This window comes from Bactrocera latifrons, unplaced genomic scaffold (assembly GCF_001853355.1).
Source record: "Bactrocera latifrons isolate USDA-ARS-PBARC rearing strain unplaced genomic scaffold, ASM185335v1 scaffold_296, whole genome shotgun sequence".
In the NCBI taxonomy this organism is placed as follows: domain Eukaryota; kingdom Metazoa; phylum Arthropoda; class Insecta; order Diptera; family Tephritidae; genus Bactrocera; species Bactrocera latifrons.
The window spans coordinates 207,974-226,852 of record NW_017536585.1 but is presented as its reverse complement, the minus strand read 5'-3'; the positions used below and the strand labels follow the sequence as shown (position 1 = coordinate 226,852).

Below are 18,879 nucleotides of genomic sequence, written 5' to 3'. Positions count from 1 at the left end.
ATTCACATATGTTTTGAGTTACATGTGATTTCCGACGATATAAAATAAGGTTCAACACTTCTGCAGTGATTCCGGCCTTCTCCGTGGATGAAACCTTAAAAAAATTCTCTACTAAAACACATTGCCTGTTAGTGGTCGGAGGAAAAATTTTACTTAAAATATTGGTCGTGTTTACATGCCGAAATTCTATTTTCGATCATATTAGAAACAACAGTACAGAAAACTTTATACAGGATAGACAGAGATGTATGCGGCGAATTCGAAAAATATTTGTTTGATAAAAACGATTTTAAGTAAATACTATACTATACTATACGGCTATACTTTTATATTCTGTAACTCAAAAAGTATTTGAAATAATTATTTAAAATTTTAGAGTGATCTTTTTAAATTTCTAACCTATCGAAATATCAAATAACAAAATATTTTTTAAAATTTTCACTAGGTATTACCTTAAAACATTCCGATCCTACAAGATATGTAATTGAAAAAAGCAAACATTCTTAAAAAGTGAGACATAAAGAAACAAAGATACAAAGCCATAAATTTTCCAAAATGATTCTATTTATATGTACATTATTCACAAATCTTTTTGTGATAGAAAGAAATATTCAATTTCTGCTACCTTAATTATGTATTAAGGTGATACATAGATATATAATTATTACTCTCTCAAAAGTTGTCTTTCATTCCCTTAAGAGTTCTCGAGTTCCCGTTTATGTGTTTTACTTTATTCTAACTAGGGCTCTTTTTCTATTCGTTAGCATTTATTACTGCATTTAATTTCAGTTCCATGATTTTTCAATAATTTACACAATACGTTTGGTCTCAAAAAATGTTCGTAATTACTTCCTCGTGAATAAGCTACCAATTTGTAAATTGTCAGATTTTGGTCAGAAATACACCTTTAGTTCAAAACAGTTAGAAAACACTTTGGTTCGATCAAGTTTTCAGAAGCAATTTTAACATGTGTTTTGTTCAGGATCTCTGTGCCTATTTTGACAATTCTGCTTTACCCATCCCTTTACCCAAAATCTGTTGAATTTTTGAATATTTTTTTTTATCAGGAAATTCTGGTAATAAGTGCGCAACTAAGTTATCGTTGCTTTTTTTTTTTTTTGATGAGAATGCAATTTTATTGTAAGGAAGTGGTTAAATGAATTATTTGAAGTACTGCCCATCTTTCTGGCAAAGCTCAAGCCATTTTTCGATGACGTCTTATGATTGGGACTGATTCTGAGCCAGGTCATGTGCTGTCGAATGGAACAAATAATAATCGGAAGGTGCAATAGTTGGGGAATATGACAGATGTGGTAGGACTTCCCATTAAGCGTTTCCATGCAGGATTTAGTAACGTGAGGCCGAGCGTTGTCAGTGTTGTCGACGAAACCAATGACTGCACGCTGTTTCACTTGGAACAGTATTTCCGTAAACGTTTTGGAATTCCCGATGTGCTTCAGCCCCCGATTTATTTAATCTAATAGTTTTTTCAATTAATTTTTTTATTACAGTTAGGCTATTTACATATTTATATATGAAAGGAAGAAAAAAGTGTCACATTTTCTCCGGAGTTAACTACAAAATTATTAAACGGATTTATTAAAATGTAGTGCACTGTCTCCATTTTGATCCACATATAAAAAATATCCAAGTCAGATGTGCTTAGTTGTAATAATTGCAAACCAATTTTGATTTTCAATGGTATTACAGAATCTGATTGAATTTTCGTACCTCCTTTTTCTAATCAGCTTATTGGAGTAAGAAAACAGCGTATAAATTAAAAGATAGATTTTAAAAGATCACTGTAGTCCACGTGACGCAAGTGTAATCTAAAGTGAAATTTAGCTTGCATTTACTTGTGCGTTTGCATGTATTAATATGCTGACTTATAGATTTATATCACATTATCGATGTGTTTCTATGATTTCCAAATCTGATACGTTTCGAACTAACGAACAAATAAGGCATTAAAATAAAAAAGCACATGAAATTGTAATTAAGCTCCCCGGGATAATGATATTTAAAAAAAAATGTATTTTGCTAAGTTGGTAAGACTGGCAGTACGGGATTTTTGCAATAGATAAAAATATCTTACAAAGAATATATCCCACATTTTGTATTTCTAACCAATTTACGTTTGCGAAATCGTCTCGACTCGTCCCGATAAAGCTGAATTTTTTTCAAAAGAGTTGTGATTGTTACCGAATTTAATGGCAACGCAATGAATACCATCGATCAAGCCCTATATTCACCCCATTTGAGACCGTGTGATTTTTCTTGTTCCACAAACTGAAATTTCACTCGACCGAAGAGATAAGACAAAATTGCCTAAAGAAGCTGAAGGCCATGGCAAAATGTGTTTATGAAAACTTTTTCGAGGACTGGAAAATCGTTGGCATAAGGGTATTACATCTAGTGAGGATTATCTTGAAGGCGACAAAATAAATATCAATAATTTAAAAATTTGACGTTTTATTTTCTTTACATAGGCAGACCTGTTAAATCGGACACATAAACGCCTTTACAGTTAGTTGAACGTCAAGTAGAGATATATATTTAATTATTTATCAAAAATTTTATCCAAATTATTATATGTAGGTACATATATTCCTCCACACTTTAATTTTTCTACTAATTAAAAGTCGATGCGGTGAACGTGAATCAAATAAATATAAAATAAGTGTACTGTTATTGTAGCTACTGTTAGTTAATATTGAAACCATTTCAGAATAAGTTGGCAGCCCTAAGATTAACTCCTTTCAGAATTGACCCTTGTAGAATATTTGCTGTTTATGCTTGTAACTAGAATATAACCGAGTATAAATGAAGCATAAACATGGCAATTAACAGTAATAAAGAGATACCCAAGTCTCCTGTCATTAAAAATGAGAGTTGACTGGATCTGATAGGTTTTGCAATGGAATGACTTGAATCGCCAGATTGAAAGTTTACCATAAATATATGTCAACCAAGGGATTTGTTGCCGCCGTTAAAGATCGCTAATAAGAAATGTAAAACAATGAAAATTAAAGACATGCAAAATGCAAATGTGCTTGATAAAATATATAATATTATTATTGGGAGCTAACATAGTTAATTCACTTTATTAGGCATCAAAAGTTACTCTATGTATTAAACGTCCAATTTTTAATAAAATTTCATCGTAATAAATGTTAGGTGTTTGCATTTAAATGCCCAAAAATTATTATTTTGTTTGATTTGGCTACAATAGAATATGTTATAAAAAGCGTTTATTTTGGGGCACTCTCACACTGGAACCCTTTATCCCTGGTAATAAGCATGGGTTCAAAATTAAATTAAATGTCAATGTCTTTTTTTGATTTTTTTTAGAACATATTTCCTAAAATTCATAAATTATGTTAAATTGGCTAATTTAATAACCGATCACTTTCTTACAATTATGTAGGCTGTATAAGGCATAATTTAGTAGTAGTGATACTGCTTTTTGGTGGTATTATTAACTGGTTTTTGACCAACGTCGTTATCTCACTACGAAACTCTGAATGGAAAAGTTCAATGTAGGTACTTAAATGGTCGAATGGTTTCAGGTTATGTGTAAAAAGAATGTAAATAAATGTTATAGATCTTTTCATTACCTACAATATATCTACTACTTTTTTCGATAGGACTCGTAGTTATTCTAGAAATCGAGATAAATCAATTTTAACCCATAAAAATTTAATCACGTCCCTATTCCTCCTCTTTCCGACATCAGATCGCCTATAAATTGTCTTTCCCTTAATATTTGTTTTTATCATCTTTCCGATGAGTTTCATCCTACTATGATTTTTATACTCTTACAACCTGTACAGAGTACCATATAATATTTGTTCACCTAACAGGATAACGAGGAAAGTTGATATCCGGGTGACTGTCTGTCTGTCCGTCCGTCCGTCTATACAAACTGTACTTTGAGTAAAATTTTATATATTTTGATGAAACTTGGTATGCTTGGCATGTTTGTAACCTATAGTTGATCGAAAATGTCTGTATGTCAAAAATGGATTGAATCGGTCTTTTACTCATAACAGTGTATCTTTGTGCCTAAAATAGAAACATTTGAGCGAAAGCTTGACCCAGCCTCTAGATAACTAATATCAGGATTGTCGAACATCCGGCTGACTTTAATCCATATGATTGGTTTTTTTAGTATGTGGGATGTATTACTATGAGGTATTAGGAAAAATAGATAAAACCGGGTCGATACTACCCCAACTCCGATATACTAAGTGTCCGTCAGTTGTTTTGGTGCAGCGATAACTTGAGTAAAAATTAAAATATGTTGACGAAATGTAAACTCAGATAATAGTAATAACGCCTACTTCTCACTTTGAAAACCCGTAAAAGTGAGATAACTCACTAAATAAAATGCGTGGCACCGCCCGCCCTAAATCTCCGACGCATCGAATGCTTGTCGAGGCATATGGTGATCATGCTCTATCAGAAACAGCTTGCAAATGATGGTAAACCGAAAAAAAAACATTGATGATATTTTGCTTCAAAGACAGGAAAAAAATGGATGAGTTTTAAGAATGCTAAACGAAGAAAATCATGGGTTAATCCGAGAAAACCATCAATGTCGATTTCAAAAACGACCATAATGGACCAGAAGACAGGTCTTTTTGATTACCATTTGTTTTCATCGATACGCATTGGCTGAGTAGCACTTCGATTAATACGGAGAAGTCGAAAATTGAGTGTCTGATTTATTTATTTATAAAGACGAACATTTATAATGGTATGGTATCCATTAATTGCTAGAAAAGTGGTCAAAATGGATCAATACTTTGAATACATTTTTGTTACTTTCCCATTAAAAAATTAATTCATATCGGTACACCTGATACAACAGGTTAAAATCTATTAAATAGCTTAAAAAGAAGCGCTTCCAAATAATCACCTAGCGATGATCCCTGTTCGTGTGACACCTGGACACATAACACAAAGTATCACATATTTAAGCGAGAAACATTTGATCAAAAATGTCCTTAATGTGTCTTATCAATGAGAAAATATGACTTTGTTGAAGTCTGTTGTTCTTTGTTTAGTTCTCACAGATTTCCATCATTTACACATGTTGAAGCAAAAACCAAAAAATACATAAATACATATACATATGTATGTATGTATACATAAGTATATCCTATTTATGACATGAAAATATGCGACTAGAAACTGAAAAGTTTGTGCGTGTACAAGAAATATATATTACATAACGGTGTATATTAGTTTTGGTTTTTAATTTTTGTATCTTAGTAGGAGAGTTTAATTTTGTTTTGTTGTTTTCGTAATAATTGAAAGTGGAATGCTACTCTACAGCGGCATGGCACTCGTTTGTCTTCTGACATCAACAAGCTACTTATACAAATATATGTACATACAAGGTGCTTTTCAAAATAAACAGGACTTTTTGAATCTAGCGCCCCCTGTTGGTGTCATCTATACATCGACTGGTGCGTTAGAATCTGCTATCTTTATCGATTGTCCAGTGAGAATTTCATGACATTTCATCTATTGGAMGTGAAGTTATTGCGTTTTAAGTGTCAGTATGTTTGTGTTATCGGTGCGAAAATGAGCTTCGAACAAAGAGCCCACATTTTTTTTTCATTCATTCATTCATTTTTTTTTTTTAAATTGGTAAAACTTTTAAACGTTTCAATTGCTGCAATAAGTTTATGGCAATTATTGCCTATCCCGTAGCAGAGTGGACGAGTGGTTTCAACGATTTCAAAGTGGTCGTGAGGACATAAATGACGATCAACATGTAAGCCAATTAAAATCCGTGATCGTCTTAAATTCTATCGAAACTGTGAGTGAATTCATCAAACATTAGCCGAATTCAACATTGCAATTCATGGAAATGGTATTGAACATCTCCAAAACATCGATTTCATTTTGACCGAATATTTGGATTTACGAAAGGTGGGTGCACGATTTGTTCCACACAAATTGACTCACGACTAAAAATTGCTCAGAATCCGTCTCATCGATCGACCAAAAATCACATTTTAACCACTCCCTGTATTCACCTGATATGGTACCGTGCGACTTCTTCCTTTTCGGAAAAATGCATTTGCCCATGAAAGTAAAACGTTATGCAGACGTAGAGACCATTCAAAAGGTTTGCACCGGCATACTGACGGTCATACCTGTATTGGACAGAAGGAGACTATTTTGAATAAAATAAATTGATTTTGCCAAAAAAAACCATTTGTTCTTTTTTTTAATTCCTGTTTACTTTGGAACGCGGCTTGTATATTAATATGTATATTTATACCTTAAATAGGGTTTACCACGAAGTTTTTCGAAACCCAAGTAACAAATGTCAGAGATCCCATAAAATACGAACTAAGCCAAACCCGTCTGTATGTACCTACCCATACGCGTTTTTGGAGATATAGATATAAGTATAATGTGTGTGTAAAACACAGCCTTTTCTACCGAAGCATCTAATTTGTAGAAAAAATATTGGACCACTATAGTATATAGCTGTCATACAAACTGAGCTATCGAAACAAAGCCCTTGTAAGAAAAGTTTTTTATTTGACCAATTCCAAAGCAACGGTATAATCGCGGAATATGTTGTTCAGATCGGACCACTGTAGATAGAGCTGCCATACAAATTATCCGATCAAATTCAATTTATTGTATGGCAACTTTTATTTGTGAAGGGTATTATAGTTTCGATACAATCGAAGTTAACGTTGTTCCTTGTTATATTTATAATAGTTACACAATACTTTTTCAAATAAAGCTCATCAATAAAAAGTTTTATTTACATAAATTTTTAAGAAAAACGCAAACGTACTTATATTTTTCAAATATTTACAAGTTAAATTAAATAAACTTCATTTAAAAAAAGCAAAACAAACAAATGTAGATTCAAAAATATTTCATAACTAAAATAAACTTGCTCAAAAAAATGGGGACACTTTTAATAAGAAAAGCCTGCGAACTATTTTGGAAAAACAAAATATGATAAAACAGTTTTGTTGTATATTTAACATTACTCAGTTAAAAACCAGTATATCCACCATTATTCTGGATTACTTTATTTATTCGTTTGGGCATACTACTGATTTAAGTCCGACAGGTTTCTTGACTCCCCAATTTTTTTTTAGTTTAGTTTCCTATTGAATTTAAATGCGGGCACTTCAAAACGTTAACATTATTGTTTTCAAAATATTTCTTAACCAGTTTCTCTTGCTGATATACCCATCGTAATGGTAAGTTTTCTTCAGCATAGGGTATCATGACATTTTCAAGTATTTCCTTGTACAGTTGGTATATAGTTGCCTACTTCAAGAAAAATTTCCCCACACCATGACGATTCCACCTCCATGTTTCACAGTTTTTTTTGTGAATCGAACGTGAAACTCCTTACCTTTTGGACGACGCACATTTCTCTAACAATAGTTTGCAAACAAATTTATTTTCGTTTTATCGCTCCATAAGACCTTTCCCCACTTTTTTGCTGCCTCAGGTCCTGACCAATCTAAATAACTTCTTGCAAAGTTTAACCTCATATCTAAATTTTTTGATCGCATTAATGCCTGCCTAACGCCTGCGAACTGTTTGAGCACTTACTACATTTCCAATTTCTGCTGTTATCACCTTCGATGACTTGAATGGGTCCTTTTTACAAATAGTTACTATATGGCTATTAAGAACTGTAATCGTTTTTTGTGGCCTTCCACGAGTCTCCCTACTAGATTTTCGCTCTAAAACATTTTTAACAAAATTATGTGACCTTTCAATTAATTTCCCGATTTCCCGCAGCGATTTTCCTTGCTTTGAGACCAGTCGGGATGCAATGTGACTTCCGACCCATCTGATTAAAAAATTATGTAATTTATCTGCACCATTTTGAACTTTTAATTAAAGAAAATTTACCAATTCAGAAAAAAGACTTGAAAAACTGGAAAAAATTAAGTTCGTTTTCACAAAGAGCTAAGTTCACTTATGTATGTGTATCTATTATATCGAGCAATTATTTTTCTGAGTATTCGCGCAAAACTGACGTACGCATTAACTTGGAGATGCACATACTTCATTCTCTTAGAAATGGCGAGCCCATATTATCTTAATTACATATATTTACAGCATAACTTGTCGCATACAATCCATAAAAAGTTTTTTAAACTATTTATAGTGTAACTATTATTTTGAGAAGGTGTGTATATTGCGGTTAAGTGGCGCTCATGCAGATGTATCCATGTTTGCCGATTGTTTGTTGGATGCGTTGTTTTACCACTGGCTGTCCTGGTGGGCCGGCACGCCAATTTAAAGTTAGTTTTATCGCGTAGTGGGATATAATAGTGTTTGGTTTATGTATGTACTTGGTATGCATATTTATTTTAAAAGACCACAATACGAAAAACGCAGTGCAGATTCTTGTGTGTAGCATTTGTTTTAATTCCTTCATTAAATGGATTTATTTCTGTAAGCATGCATTTCAGCGCGCACGATTAACCGAACAGCAACTTCACTATTCAGCTGTCTTTCCATTCATGCGCTTCAACCCGAGTACAACAAAAAACACAAAAATAAAGAAAAAGTAAAACAAAATTATTAGTGTGTATTTGTGTTCCAAGGAAGAGATAAACTGATGTAATTGATTTTACGCAGCCAGCTATACACACACTAAAACTGCATACTTACATTTACAACAAAAAATATTACATTTACACAAATGATAAGCGACAACTACTTATATTGACATAACAAAAAACAAGTAATAGCAATAACAAAACAAAATAAGCTTGAAAATAAGGAAGGGTACAAAACTGTCGTTGCAAAGGCAATATAGTGCATCGTGCAAGCAGGAATAAATTCCAGTGTGACAGCGCCTCAAAATAAGCGCTTTTTTTTTATAACATTTTCCATTATGGCCAGATCGAACAAAATAAGAATTTTTGGGCATTTTAAATTAAAACACCCAATATTTAGTACGAATAACAATTACTATATAGTGGTTATTTATTATATGTAGAAACTATTTAAATCTTTTTAAAGTAAATTAGAACAACTGACTTTTGGCCTTTGAATATCCAATAAAAGGATTTAAGCGTGTTAGCTCTCAATCATTATATGTTTTTAATCATTTTCCAACGAAAATAATACTATGATGCTTCAAATTATTAAACGTTTGAACAAATACCTTTAAATTTCACAAATTTATTTAATTTTCATTGTTTTACATTTTTTATAAGCGGTCATAACGATGCAACAAATCCTTCCGTTTACATATTTTTTTGGTAAGATTTCAATCTGGCCATCGCTCGTTTCCAATTGATAAACGTCAAAACCTACTGAACTCGATTAGCTGTCAAAGTTCACTTCCAGTGAGAGAGGAGTTAAACATCTCTTTATCTCTGGCACAAGTATAGTATATGTAGGAGTATGTTTAAGAGCATGTATGGTATGTGTGACGCTGGAACTGATATTGACGCCATTCTGCAGCATACGAATATATAATATGTACATATGTATGTATCTACTTGTAATTATAACCTAATACTTACTACTATGAGAAAAAAATAGTAATGCCCCATTTCACAGTAGCAGTGCTTAAGTAACAGTTGATTTTTGTTTTGAATTTTCAGATATTTCTTCAAAGAAGAAAAATAAGAAATAGGAAATTATTTTTTTTATGAAAAAATATGGAATCGAATTGGGATTTCCACCAGTTTCAATAGAGGCACCGACTTGTTGGCGGGGTTCTTTTGTTGTTTTCATCTATATTCGTAACTTTCCTCGCAAATTGATGTATTGTCTGCTTTAAATATTCCAAACATATTTTTATTTTTATGGATGACATTTGTAAAACATATGTACAAACGACTACTCAGTCTGCATCAATGCTTAGCTAAGATTTTATTTGGGCACAACTTAAGTATGAAGTTATGTCGTAGCGTAATTTAGCGAAAAACTGCCTAAGAATGTAATGCAGTAAGCGACGGTGCATTATCGTGGCGCAAAAACCAAGAGGCGTGGGGCCTAATTCGGGCCTCTTTTTACGATAGTTTCGCCCAAACGACCCATAACACTAAAATAGTATTCCGCGTTAACAGTTGGGCTGGTCGTTTTTTCGGGGTCGGGTTCATAAATCCAAACCTCATCACCAGAAACAATACTTTTCTTTTTTTAATTGTCTGCCCACAGTAATGGGTACACATACATATGTATGTATATCGGTTGCTGTTCGACTCATCTATTTGTAAACCATTTTTGTGAAAAAATTACTATTTTAAAAGATACGCAAATAATATGTATGTACATACATATATAAAAATCCAAAGTATAAAGTTTTCCCCACTTCATTAATTTTCTTTTTGGTTAAGTTCTTGAACGTTATCGCACTTTTAGTGGTTTTCCACGTAACTGTTGTATGGGGAAGGGTTATTGTCTGATTTTAACCCATTTTCACAGAGTTCGAAGAGGTGGCAACTGCGTTCTGCTGCACTAAATTACCGCTTTGTATCTTAATTTATTCTATCGAATGTATTTGCAAAATCGAGAGTGATTTTGCAAAAAAAGGTTTTCGTTGCTATTTTCTGCAGGAATAAACGAAAAACCAGGCAAATTTTTAGGTCTTTCTTGTCCTACTTCGGGAGTACATAACGAAATAGCGTTTCATTTATATTATACTAGATGACCCGCCCACGCTAATACTACTACCATCTATATGATTTCTATTAGTTGGATTAGAACTAATCAGATATAGCATTTTTGTGAAGCAACATGTGTTAGATCATAGATCATAAAGCATTTCGAGTGTTAATAAAGCATTGCTTTTTGGGGGACTGCTGTTGAATTTGGGTTCAGGAAAATCCACCGTTGAAAAGATATTTGCTAAGCTGGAAACAGGCGAAATGAGCACCGAGGGCAATGATGCTCTAAAGAGGCGAAATCTTTGTGCAAAGTGGGTGCCTCGCAAGTTCATAATACAACAAAAGCAACGAATAATCGATTCTGAGAAGTGTTTTTGGTGCTCTTTAATCGTAATAAAACAAAATTTCGGCGTCGGTGTGTGACAATGGAAATATAGCTCCATCATTTCTCACTGGAGTCCAATCGGTAGTCATTCTAATGGATTGCACATGATGAATCGGTTTTCAGGCGTGAAAAGAAAAAACTGCTGGATTATTGAGCCAATTATAATCTATTTCACTGCGTATTTGGTTGCAGTTCTTTTCTACTTACCAATTGTAGTAGTTTTGATGAAGATTCTGTTTGAAATGAATTTTGAACAAATGGTTATTATTTAAAATATATTTTTGTATTTATGAGTTGTATTAAATTTTGACATAAAGAGATAAAAAGTATCCTATGCCTGGCCTGGTTCTAAGCTACCTCCCCAGCCAGATCGGTTCAGCCGTTCTTGAGTTATAAATGGTGTAACTAACACAACTTTCTTTTATATAAATAGATATATATTTGATAACTCCATTAGTTTTAGGTGATAAAAAGCATTATATAATTATTATACTCTATAGCAACATGTTATGATGGTATAAATACTCAAAATGCAAAAATAAATCCTATAAAATTGAGAAGAACTCGTTACTTGGTCATTAAAAGTGTTAGGGACTTGACAGGCAATAAGATACTGTGAGCTAGATTTGTATAAATTTGTTCCCAATAATCATAAAAGCAAGTATAATTTTCCAAAAACTCTTGCGGTGTTCTTCGTTCCATAAAATTATAATAAACGAATTTCCCAACGTTTTATGGTTTTATTCTGAATAAATTCTTAATTAATCACTTTATATAGGAATTTCTACTTGCTATAGACGTTACATCGAGTGGCACTCCCGAGGAGAAGCTTAAATGGGCTTTTCGCATGTACGACGTAGATGGTAATGGCGTAATTGACATACAAGAAATGACGAAAATTGTTCAGGTAGTATATATTGCTATGTACACTTATCATACGGAAATATGTATGTATGTATTTATGTAAAATTACACAGTTTTATTTCGTTTTACTTTTGATGTGAATCAGCTATTTAAATTCCCAAATTAAGTAATTAGTACTACTATGCGGTGTTTCATATTGTAGGAATATTTTTTTTTTATTTATATAAATATATATGTTTAGATATTCGATGTACAAAAATATATACAGTCCATTCATTTTAGATTATCGTATTCGAATAAAATAATTATTTTGTGATATCTAATTATGCTGAAAAATTTGCCCTGAAACTATGAATTTTTTATCCGTTATAAATCGTTCGAGCAATTTGAATATAAAGTTTTGAACAGTTATACAAAGTATATCAAATTTCGTTAGTTAGATTAAATAGTAACGAACAATCCCTGAAACAGCCAGTATAAAAGTACTTTATGCCTCAAATTTTTGTAAAAAAGTTTAGGCTCACAGTTTTTTTTAAATTTATTTTCTTGTTTCTGTTGATATTTTTTGATGTCTACTGAAAATATTAATTTATTTTTACATACAATGCAAACATACATTTGTTACTTATTTGTAGCCAAATTTATAGTCTTACTCTTTTTGCTTTAATTACCTAAGCGCGTTGTGTGCTTTATATTTTCCACTTGTTACAGGCAATATACGATATGCTTGGCGCGTGTTCATCGAATCGACCAGCAGATTCTGCTGAGGAGCGTGCAAAAAATATATTCGCTAAAATGGACGAAAATAATGATGGTCAATTAACTCAAGATGAATTTTTAAAAGGGTGTCTGCAAGATGAGGAACTTTCAAAAATGTTGGCCCCATAAACAGAATTCAATACAAAAACTCCCGGAAAAAACAAAGAACAAACTATACAAATAAAAAAAAATAAAAATAAAAATAAAAAGAAAGAATTAAAACAACAACCAAATAATATGACCATTGTGGTTTATGTAATTTATTGAATCATTTATATCACAATATTTATAAATTTACATTTCCTAAAATGAATACTAAGGCATCTACTAAAAATTAATACTGTGTTTTAATGTTTTGACTCATGCATGTATGTACTGTACATATGTTGTATGTACTGTACATATGATATGTAGAAGTATGTATACAAGTATTTGTATATATGTATGTGTGCCTAGTGCACAATTATTATTTTATTTCTTATTTATTTGATTAATTTTCCTTGTTTAAGAGAAACATACTACGTAAGGCATATGTATGTATGTGTTGGTAGCGTCTCAATAATTTATTTGTTTTTACGTAGCGCTTCTCTTTTCATATCGTTTCAATATTTAATATGTATTATTATTTTCAGATTTTTTAATTATTAAAATTGTTTTTTTTTTAATGCTTCACTCTGCCGTTTTGTTTACATTTCATAAATATATTACTCAGTTTTAGTTTGAAGTGCCCTAATAATTTGAAGAAAATTCGTTCTTGTATTTAAATAACAAAATATATTTTTATTATGAATAATATTATATGTACATATGTACACATGTACTTGAGTACTATTAGAAAAATAATCAACAATTGAATATAACAACTTTTGCGTTGCAAGTTTTATAATTTTGTACAATTTAATCTTTAAATTGAGTTGGTTTTTTGGAAAACGATCTTTCGGACGGTTGAGTGGACTTAAGGAAACAGAAATAACTAAGTAAATAAAAATAAAAACACAAAATTAATTTGTTTCACAAATTCCGCACAAGTCATTGTGTTTGTTTCGTATGTGACTGCAGAAAAATGCAATACTATCTATTTTTAACTCAAACACAAGAAAAATTACTTGATTAGACCCATAGTGGATATGGGTGTTCATATAGTACATGTGTTGAAAATTATATTTGAACTAAAACTGAAATACTTATATATATATTTGTGTAGGTATGTAGTTATTTGGCTGTGTAAGCTTAGCTTCGAATAAGCGCTATTTTTTATTATTTTATACATTTCTTCTTTCGAAGAATTCAAAAAAATTCATAAATAAATATGTTAATCAAAAAATTATGAATTCATATAATTTTTTATTGACTATAAAAAATTATTGACTATAAAAAATTATTCGAAATTATTGTACTAAAAAGCTAACATTAATTTGTGTCAATACACATTTGAGAACTTTTCAATATGTAAACTAACAACAAAAATGCATCGTTTAATAATACTTTGGAACTTTTCGTATATCCTTTCAAGCAATAGCTCAAGCTCGCTTATAATATCTGTATTGTTCGAACTCTTAGCGCACACGATCAAAATAAAATGCAAATGCAACATAAACGGTAACAAAGTTTAAGTTTTGTAGTTTTGAGTTTTTATTTTAACATTTTAAATTATTTGTGTTTTACTTTAAATGTTTGAAATTAATTAATTTTTATATTTTACAGTGAAATCAAAGCATGAGTAATCAAAATGGGAAAGCAAAACAGTAAATTGAAACCAGAAGTCTTAGAAGACCTTAAACAAAACACAGAATTCACAGGTAACGAATTTAAAGTTATATAAAATATATGTAGTATATCAATATTAGTAAAATGTAAGGGTAAACGATACTTAACTGCTGACTGATTTTCGGTAACCATTTAATAATTACTCGTTATCAGTATTTGTTTTAATAACAGTGAAACGAATGCAAGGTTACGACAACCTTGATATCAGTAAACCAACATCGCCATACTTACTGTGGGACGAATGTGAAGAACGAAAAAATATTGTTTATGTTACTCCTTTTTTTTTCTTGTTTTGTTAGATTATTTGATATGAATATCCTCATTAAATAATAAATAATGTCAAAATACAAACAAATTTTGTCACCGCACTCTTGTTAATTAGCTTCTTCCAATTGTTTTTGAACAAGATTTTTTGTTATTAAAATGATTTGTCCATTTATACTCTTAAATATATTTTTTTCACATTAGATCATCATTTCTATTTTTCCAGTTGGCTTCGCCAACACACCTGTTTTATAGCGTTTATAATAAAAAACTTGGTTAAATCCTCATCTTTGGGAGAGCTAGAGAAATACAGTACATAGAAAAAGTAAGTTATCAAAGCAACAAGTGTTTTTTTTTAAATGCTATCAGCTTTTTTGCTGATGAATGAATTATTAGACTTTATTCTTCCCATGACATGGTTTCGTTGGGTTGACGGGTAATATTGTAGTCCTGGAAGGATAAATTACTGATGCAGTATATTTATATATTTTAAAGGAGCACGCCATTCCCGAGGGTCAATGACTAATTAGGCTGGTTTACCTTCTTTAACAGAACGACGCGCACATTCATACTGCAAAAATCATAACAGAATATCTAAAAAATTAAAAGCCCTCACTTGTCACCAATTAAAAATACTTACGCAATCATAAAGATACGATTAGTTAGGTTTGAAGGTTTTCCTCAAAATGAATCAATGCAACAAGAATTGTGGCAACTAGTAATTTGAAATTATTGTACATTGTGAATGTTAAACTATTTGATAACTGAACAAAAGACATGCTTTGTCAAGTATTCCTTACCACTGGTGTGGGGAAATAATTGATAGTCAAGTCTTGTTCTGTGAGAACTATTTTAATACAAGAACTATTTTAGTCTGATTTTATTGTGAAATTTGTAAACTTTATATACTATTTTAAAAGTCTTACTTATCTATTTAAATATATGTGTATGTACGGCACACCACATGGGGTTGTTTTCAACTACACAATGCAATGCATGCGTGTGTGTGTGCTGTCATATAATTTATGTTGCATGGTTTGGGTTGTTTTCAAGTGCACATGTGCATTTGTAATCAATTGCCCAAACCTAAGTAAATATGTTTATTATATTTCTTGAGTGCTTGCGTATCACATATATATTTATGCATACGTGCCTCATGTATGTTCAATATATTTGAACAATAACGGTTTTTTTTCTACATGCAATTTACTGCTTATGCTTATGTTTTTACTTTTATAAACGAATGTACTTCTTGTTTTGAAAATTCTTTAATTTGATACATTGATATTTGGTCTGAATAAAAAATATACTTTGTTTCGAAAAATATAAACCTTAAATTTTGTTCTCATTATTTATTCATATTTCACTTTGATAACTTACTTTTTTTTTTTTTATATATTTATATGTATATGCAAATATGAAGCAAAATAAATAGTAATAATAATAAGAATTGCACTAAATCACAAAAGTAGAAGTAGAGAAAAATATATTCTTTGATATGTATGTAGGCTTTTCTTTCACATTTTAAGACAAGAACAATATCATAAAAGTATCCTTATCCATTATCCATTATTAGTTTATTACGATTTGTATATGGCAAAATTGTTAAAAATTAATTTTTTTTCATATTACTCATTCCAAAGAAATCTTAACAAATAAAAAGTTTTCCACAAGGATTTGAGTTTGATCGATCAGCTATATGCTATAATGGTGCGATCTTAACAATTTATCAAATTTCGTGAAATAAAAAAGCTTTCATGTCGATATCTCCAGAACTGACGGATTAGTTCGCGTATATGTAGACTGACAGACAGACGGACATGTTTAGATCGATTCAGCTCGTACGCTGATTATTTATGCATATGTATATTAAATATATTTTTAAAATACATATCCATTTTCTTTACAGATGCAGAAATTCAAGAATGGTATAAAGGATTTTTAAAGGATTGTCCTAGTGGGCATCTCTCTGTTGAAGAATTCAAAAAAATATATGGGAACTTTTTTCCATACGGCGACGCAAGTAAAGTAAGCATAAATCTCATTCTAAAATGCGCGTGGTATAAACTTATTGTATTATAGAATATTTCAATAAAATTGTTGTAATTTTATTTCCAGTTTGCTGAGCACGTATTCCGCACATTCGATGCCAATGGAGATGGCACGATTGATTTTAGAGAGTTTCTATGCGCGCTAAGCGTAACATCACGCGGCAAGTTAGAACAAAAGTTAAAATGGGCGTTCTCGATGTATGATCTAGATGGAAATGGTTACATTTCCCGACAAGAAATGCTGGAAATCGTCACGGTTGGTCCATATTTGATGAAAGATGTGATTTTCTAATATAATTGTATTGCTCTTTACTCATTTTTGCTATCGATGTAGTAATATTTACTTAAAAATTTCATTCATTATTTTTTAACTTTTCAGGCAATTTATAAAATGGTTGGTTCAGTTATGAAAATGCCGGAAGACGAGAGTACCCCAGAGAAGCGAACAGATAAAATATTTAGACAGATGGATCGAAATAAAGACGGCAAATTAAGTCTCGAAGAGTTCATTGAAGGCGCGAAGAGCGATCCGTCAATCGTTCGCTTATTACAATGTGATCCTCAAACACATTAACTTTTATTTATATAAAAAGTTATAACAAGCAATAAACAATTAATCTCAAATACATGCAAAATAATAAAGTTATAAAACAATTAAACACCTTTTGGAAATGGTTATGGAATGAAGGTTGGTTAAAGTGGTGGAATTATTTCAATTGAAAATTGGTTGGTGGTGTTGTTGTGGCTGCAAAATTCAGCCAGTTGGCAGTATTTGGCCGGATATAATATCCGGGCTCGTTCCGGTTACGTAGACCCGACTGTAGTGGGAACGGAACTGAAAATTGGTAAATTAATTTTGTTGGTCAAGAGATAATGACTCAGTCCTGCAATACAAGAGAGACCTTCTTGCAATTAGTCACCCTCTAATCGTGATAACGGCTTTTCCATCATCCTTGTAGGTTTTTTAACAGAACCCCGCGGTTGAAAATTTTGTCGGATGCCAAATGTCATAATTATGTGGAGGAAGGCTGAGGGAAAACATTTCGTAACTTTCGCCTCGACTATTTATTTATTTTTGTTTTTTGCTGACTAAAGTTGAAACATCTTGCATATTATATTATCGGTGAACTTAATATATTCAATAAATGACTTTCAGAGCTCAAGGCGCTTCATAGATGAACCTATATATGTATGTATACATACACAAATATACTATGCATATATTTTCACAATGTTGTACTTGCGCGGTACCTGAAGGAAGACACCTGAATACAGTAATTTTTCGTGTTATACGTTATGAATAGCTAGAAAGAACTAAAAATTAAGTTAGGGAAATTATCAAGAAACAAACATTTTATGAACAAATTTGTTTTTTATCTCCGAGCGAGGCGCGCCTTTGCAAAGTTATTTGAATTCCAAGTGTGACAAAATATTTGTCTATCCATCATATTTTAAATACAACCAACCCAATACTAAAATTTGGATTATGTACGTCATCAGTTTAACTATCATAAGCGTTTGTGTATCCTGTCCTCATTCGTATGACATTATTTATTATTTGTTTTAGTATACAGAAATTTCAATATCAGTCAATTGCTCAGTACCTGTTGTTTACAACGTTTTGGAGTTTGAGTACATCAAATATCTTTATCTTTTAGTACAGTGAAGGTAGGCACTGAAGTTAAATAAATACACAAGTTGTATGTTAGTGATTTTTTCCTAAGAGACAAAGTTTCTATGATATAATGAAATAAAACGGTCGTCATAACATGCTCACATTTATACGAGTAATTTCTCGTAAGATAGTGTGCTTAGAGCGCTTGCAACCAGTTGCTACAGAGTATTATAGTTTTATTCACCTAACGGTTGTACGTATCACGTAAAACTTAGCGAGATAGATATAGTGTTATACTTATATGATCAGGATGACGAGAAAAGTTGAAATTCGGTTGACTGTCTGTCCGTCCGTTTAAGCTGTAACTTAAGGTATCTTGATGAAACTTGATATACAGGTTCCTTAGTACAAAAAAAGTTCGAGTTTGTAGAAAAGCACAATCGGATACTGCCAAGCTTACAAATCGTCATTAACCGAAAACCTATAAAGTGCCATAACTAAGCTAACTAACTAAAGATATAAAACTATACTACAAGGGAG

General features: G+C 31.5%; 2 protein-coding genes across 4 annotated transcripts in view; both read left to right on the top strand.

Moving 5' to 3' along the window:
• Positions 1-12,837, top strand: part of LOC108970296 (neuronal calcium sensor 2) — a 64,159-nt gene extending 51,322 nt beyond the window's left edge. For all 3 annotated transcript variants that reach the window (XM_018935602.1, XM_018935603.1, XM_018935601.1), the window contains 2 exons: positions 11,798-11,926; positions 12,595-12,837. In XM_018935602.1, the coding sequence (XP_018791147.1) occupies positions 11,867-11,926; positions 12,595-12,771 (237 nt within the window). In that variant the 5' untranslated portion in view covers positions 11,798-11,866 and the 3' untranslated portion in view covers positions 12,772-12,837. The remainder of the gene's footprint in view (positions 1-11,797; positions 11,927-12,594) is intronic.
• The window catches only part of LOC108970295 (neurocalcin homolog), a 68,732-nt gene extending 51,325 nt beyond the window's left edge, over positions 1-17,407 (top strand). Inside the window, exons 2-5 of the mRNA XM_018935600.1 lie at positions 14,347-14,441; positions 16,583-16,701; positions 16,792-16,980; positions 17,104-17,407. Of these exons, the coding sequence (XP_018791145.1) occupies positions 14,372-14,441; positions 16,583-16,701; positions 16,792-16,980; positions 17,104-17,298 (573 nt within the window). The 5' untranslated portion in view covers positions 14,347-14,371 and the 3' untranslated portion in view covers positions 17,299-17,407. The remainder of the gene's footprint in view (positions 1-14,346; positions 14,442-16,582; positions 16,702-16,791; positions 16,981-17,103) is intronic.
• Positions 17,408-18,879: the final 1,472 nt, after the last annotated feature.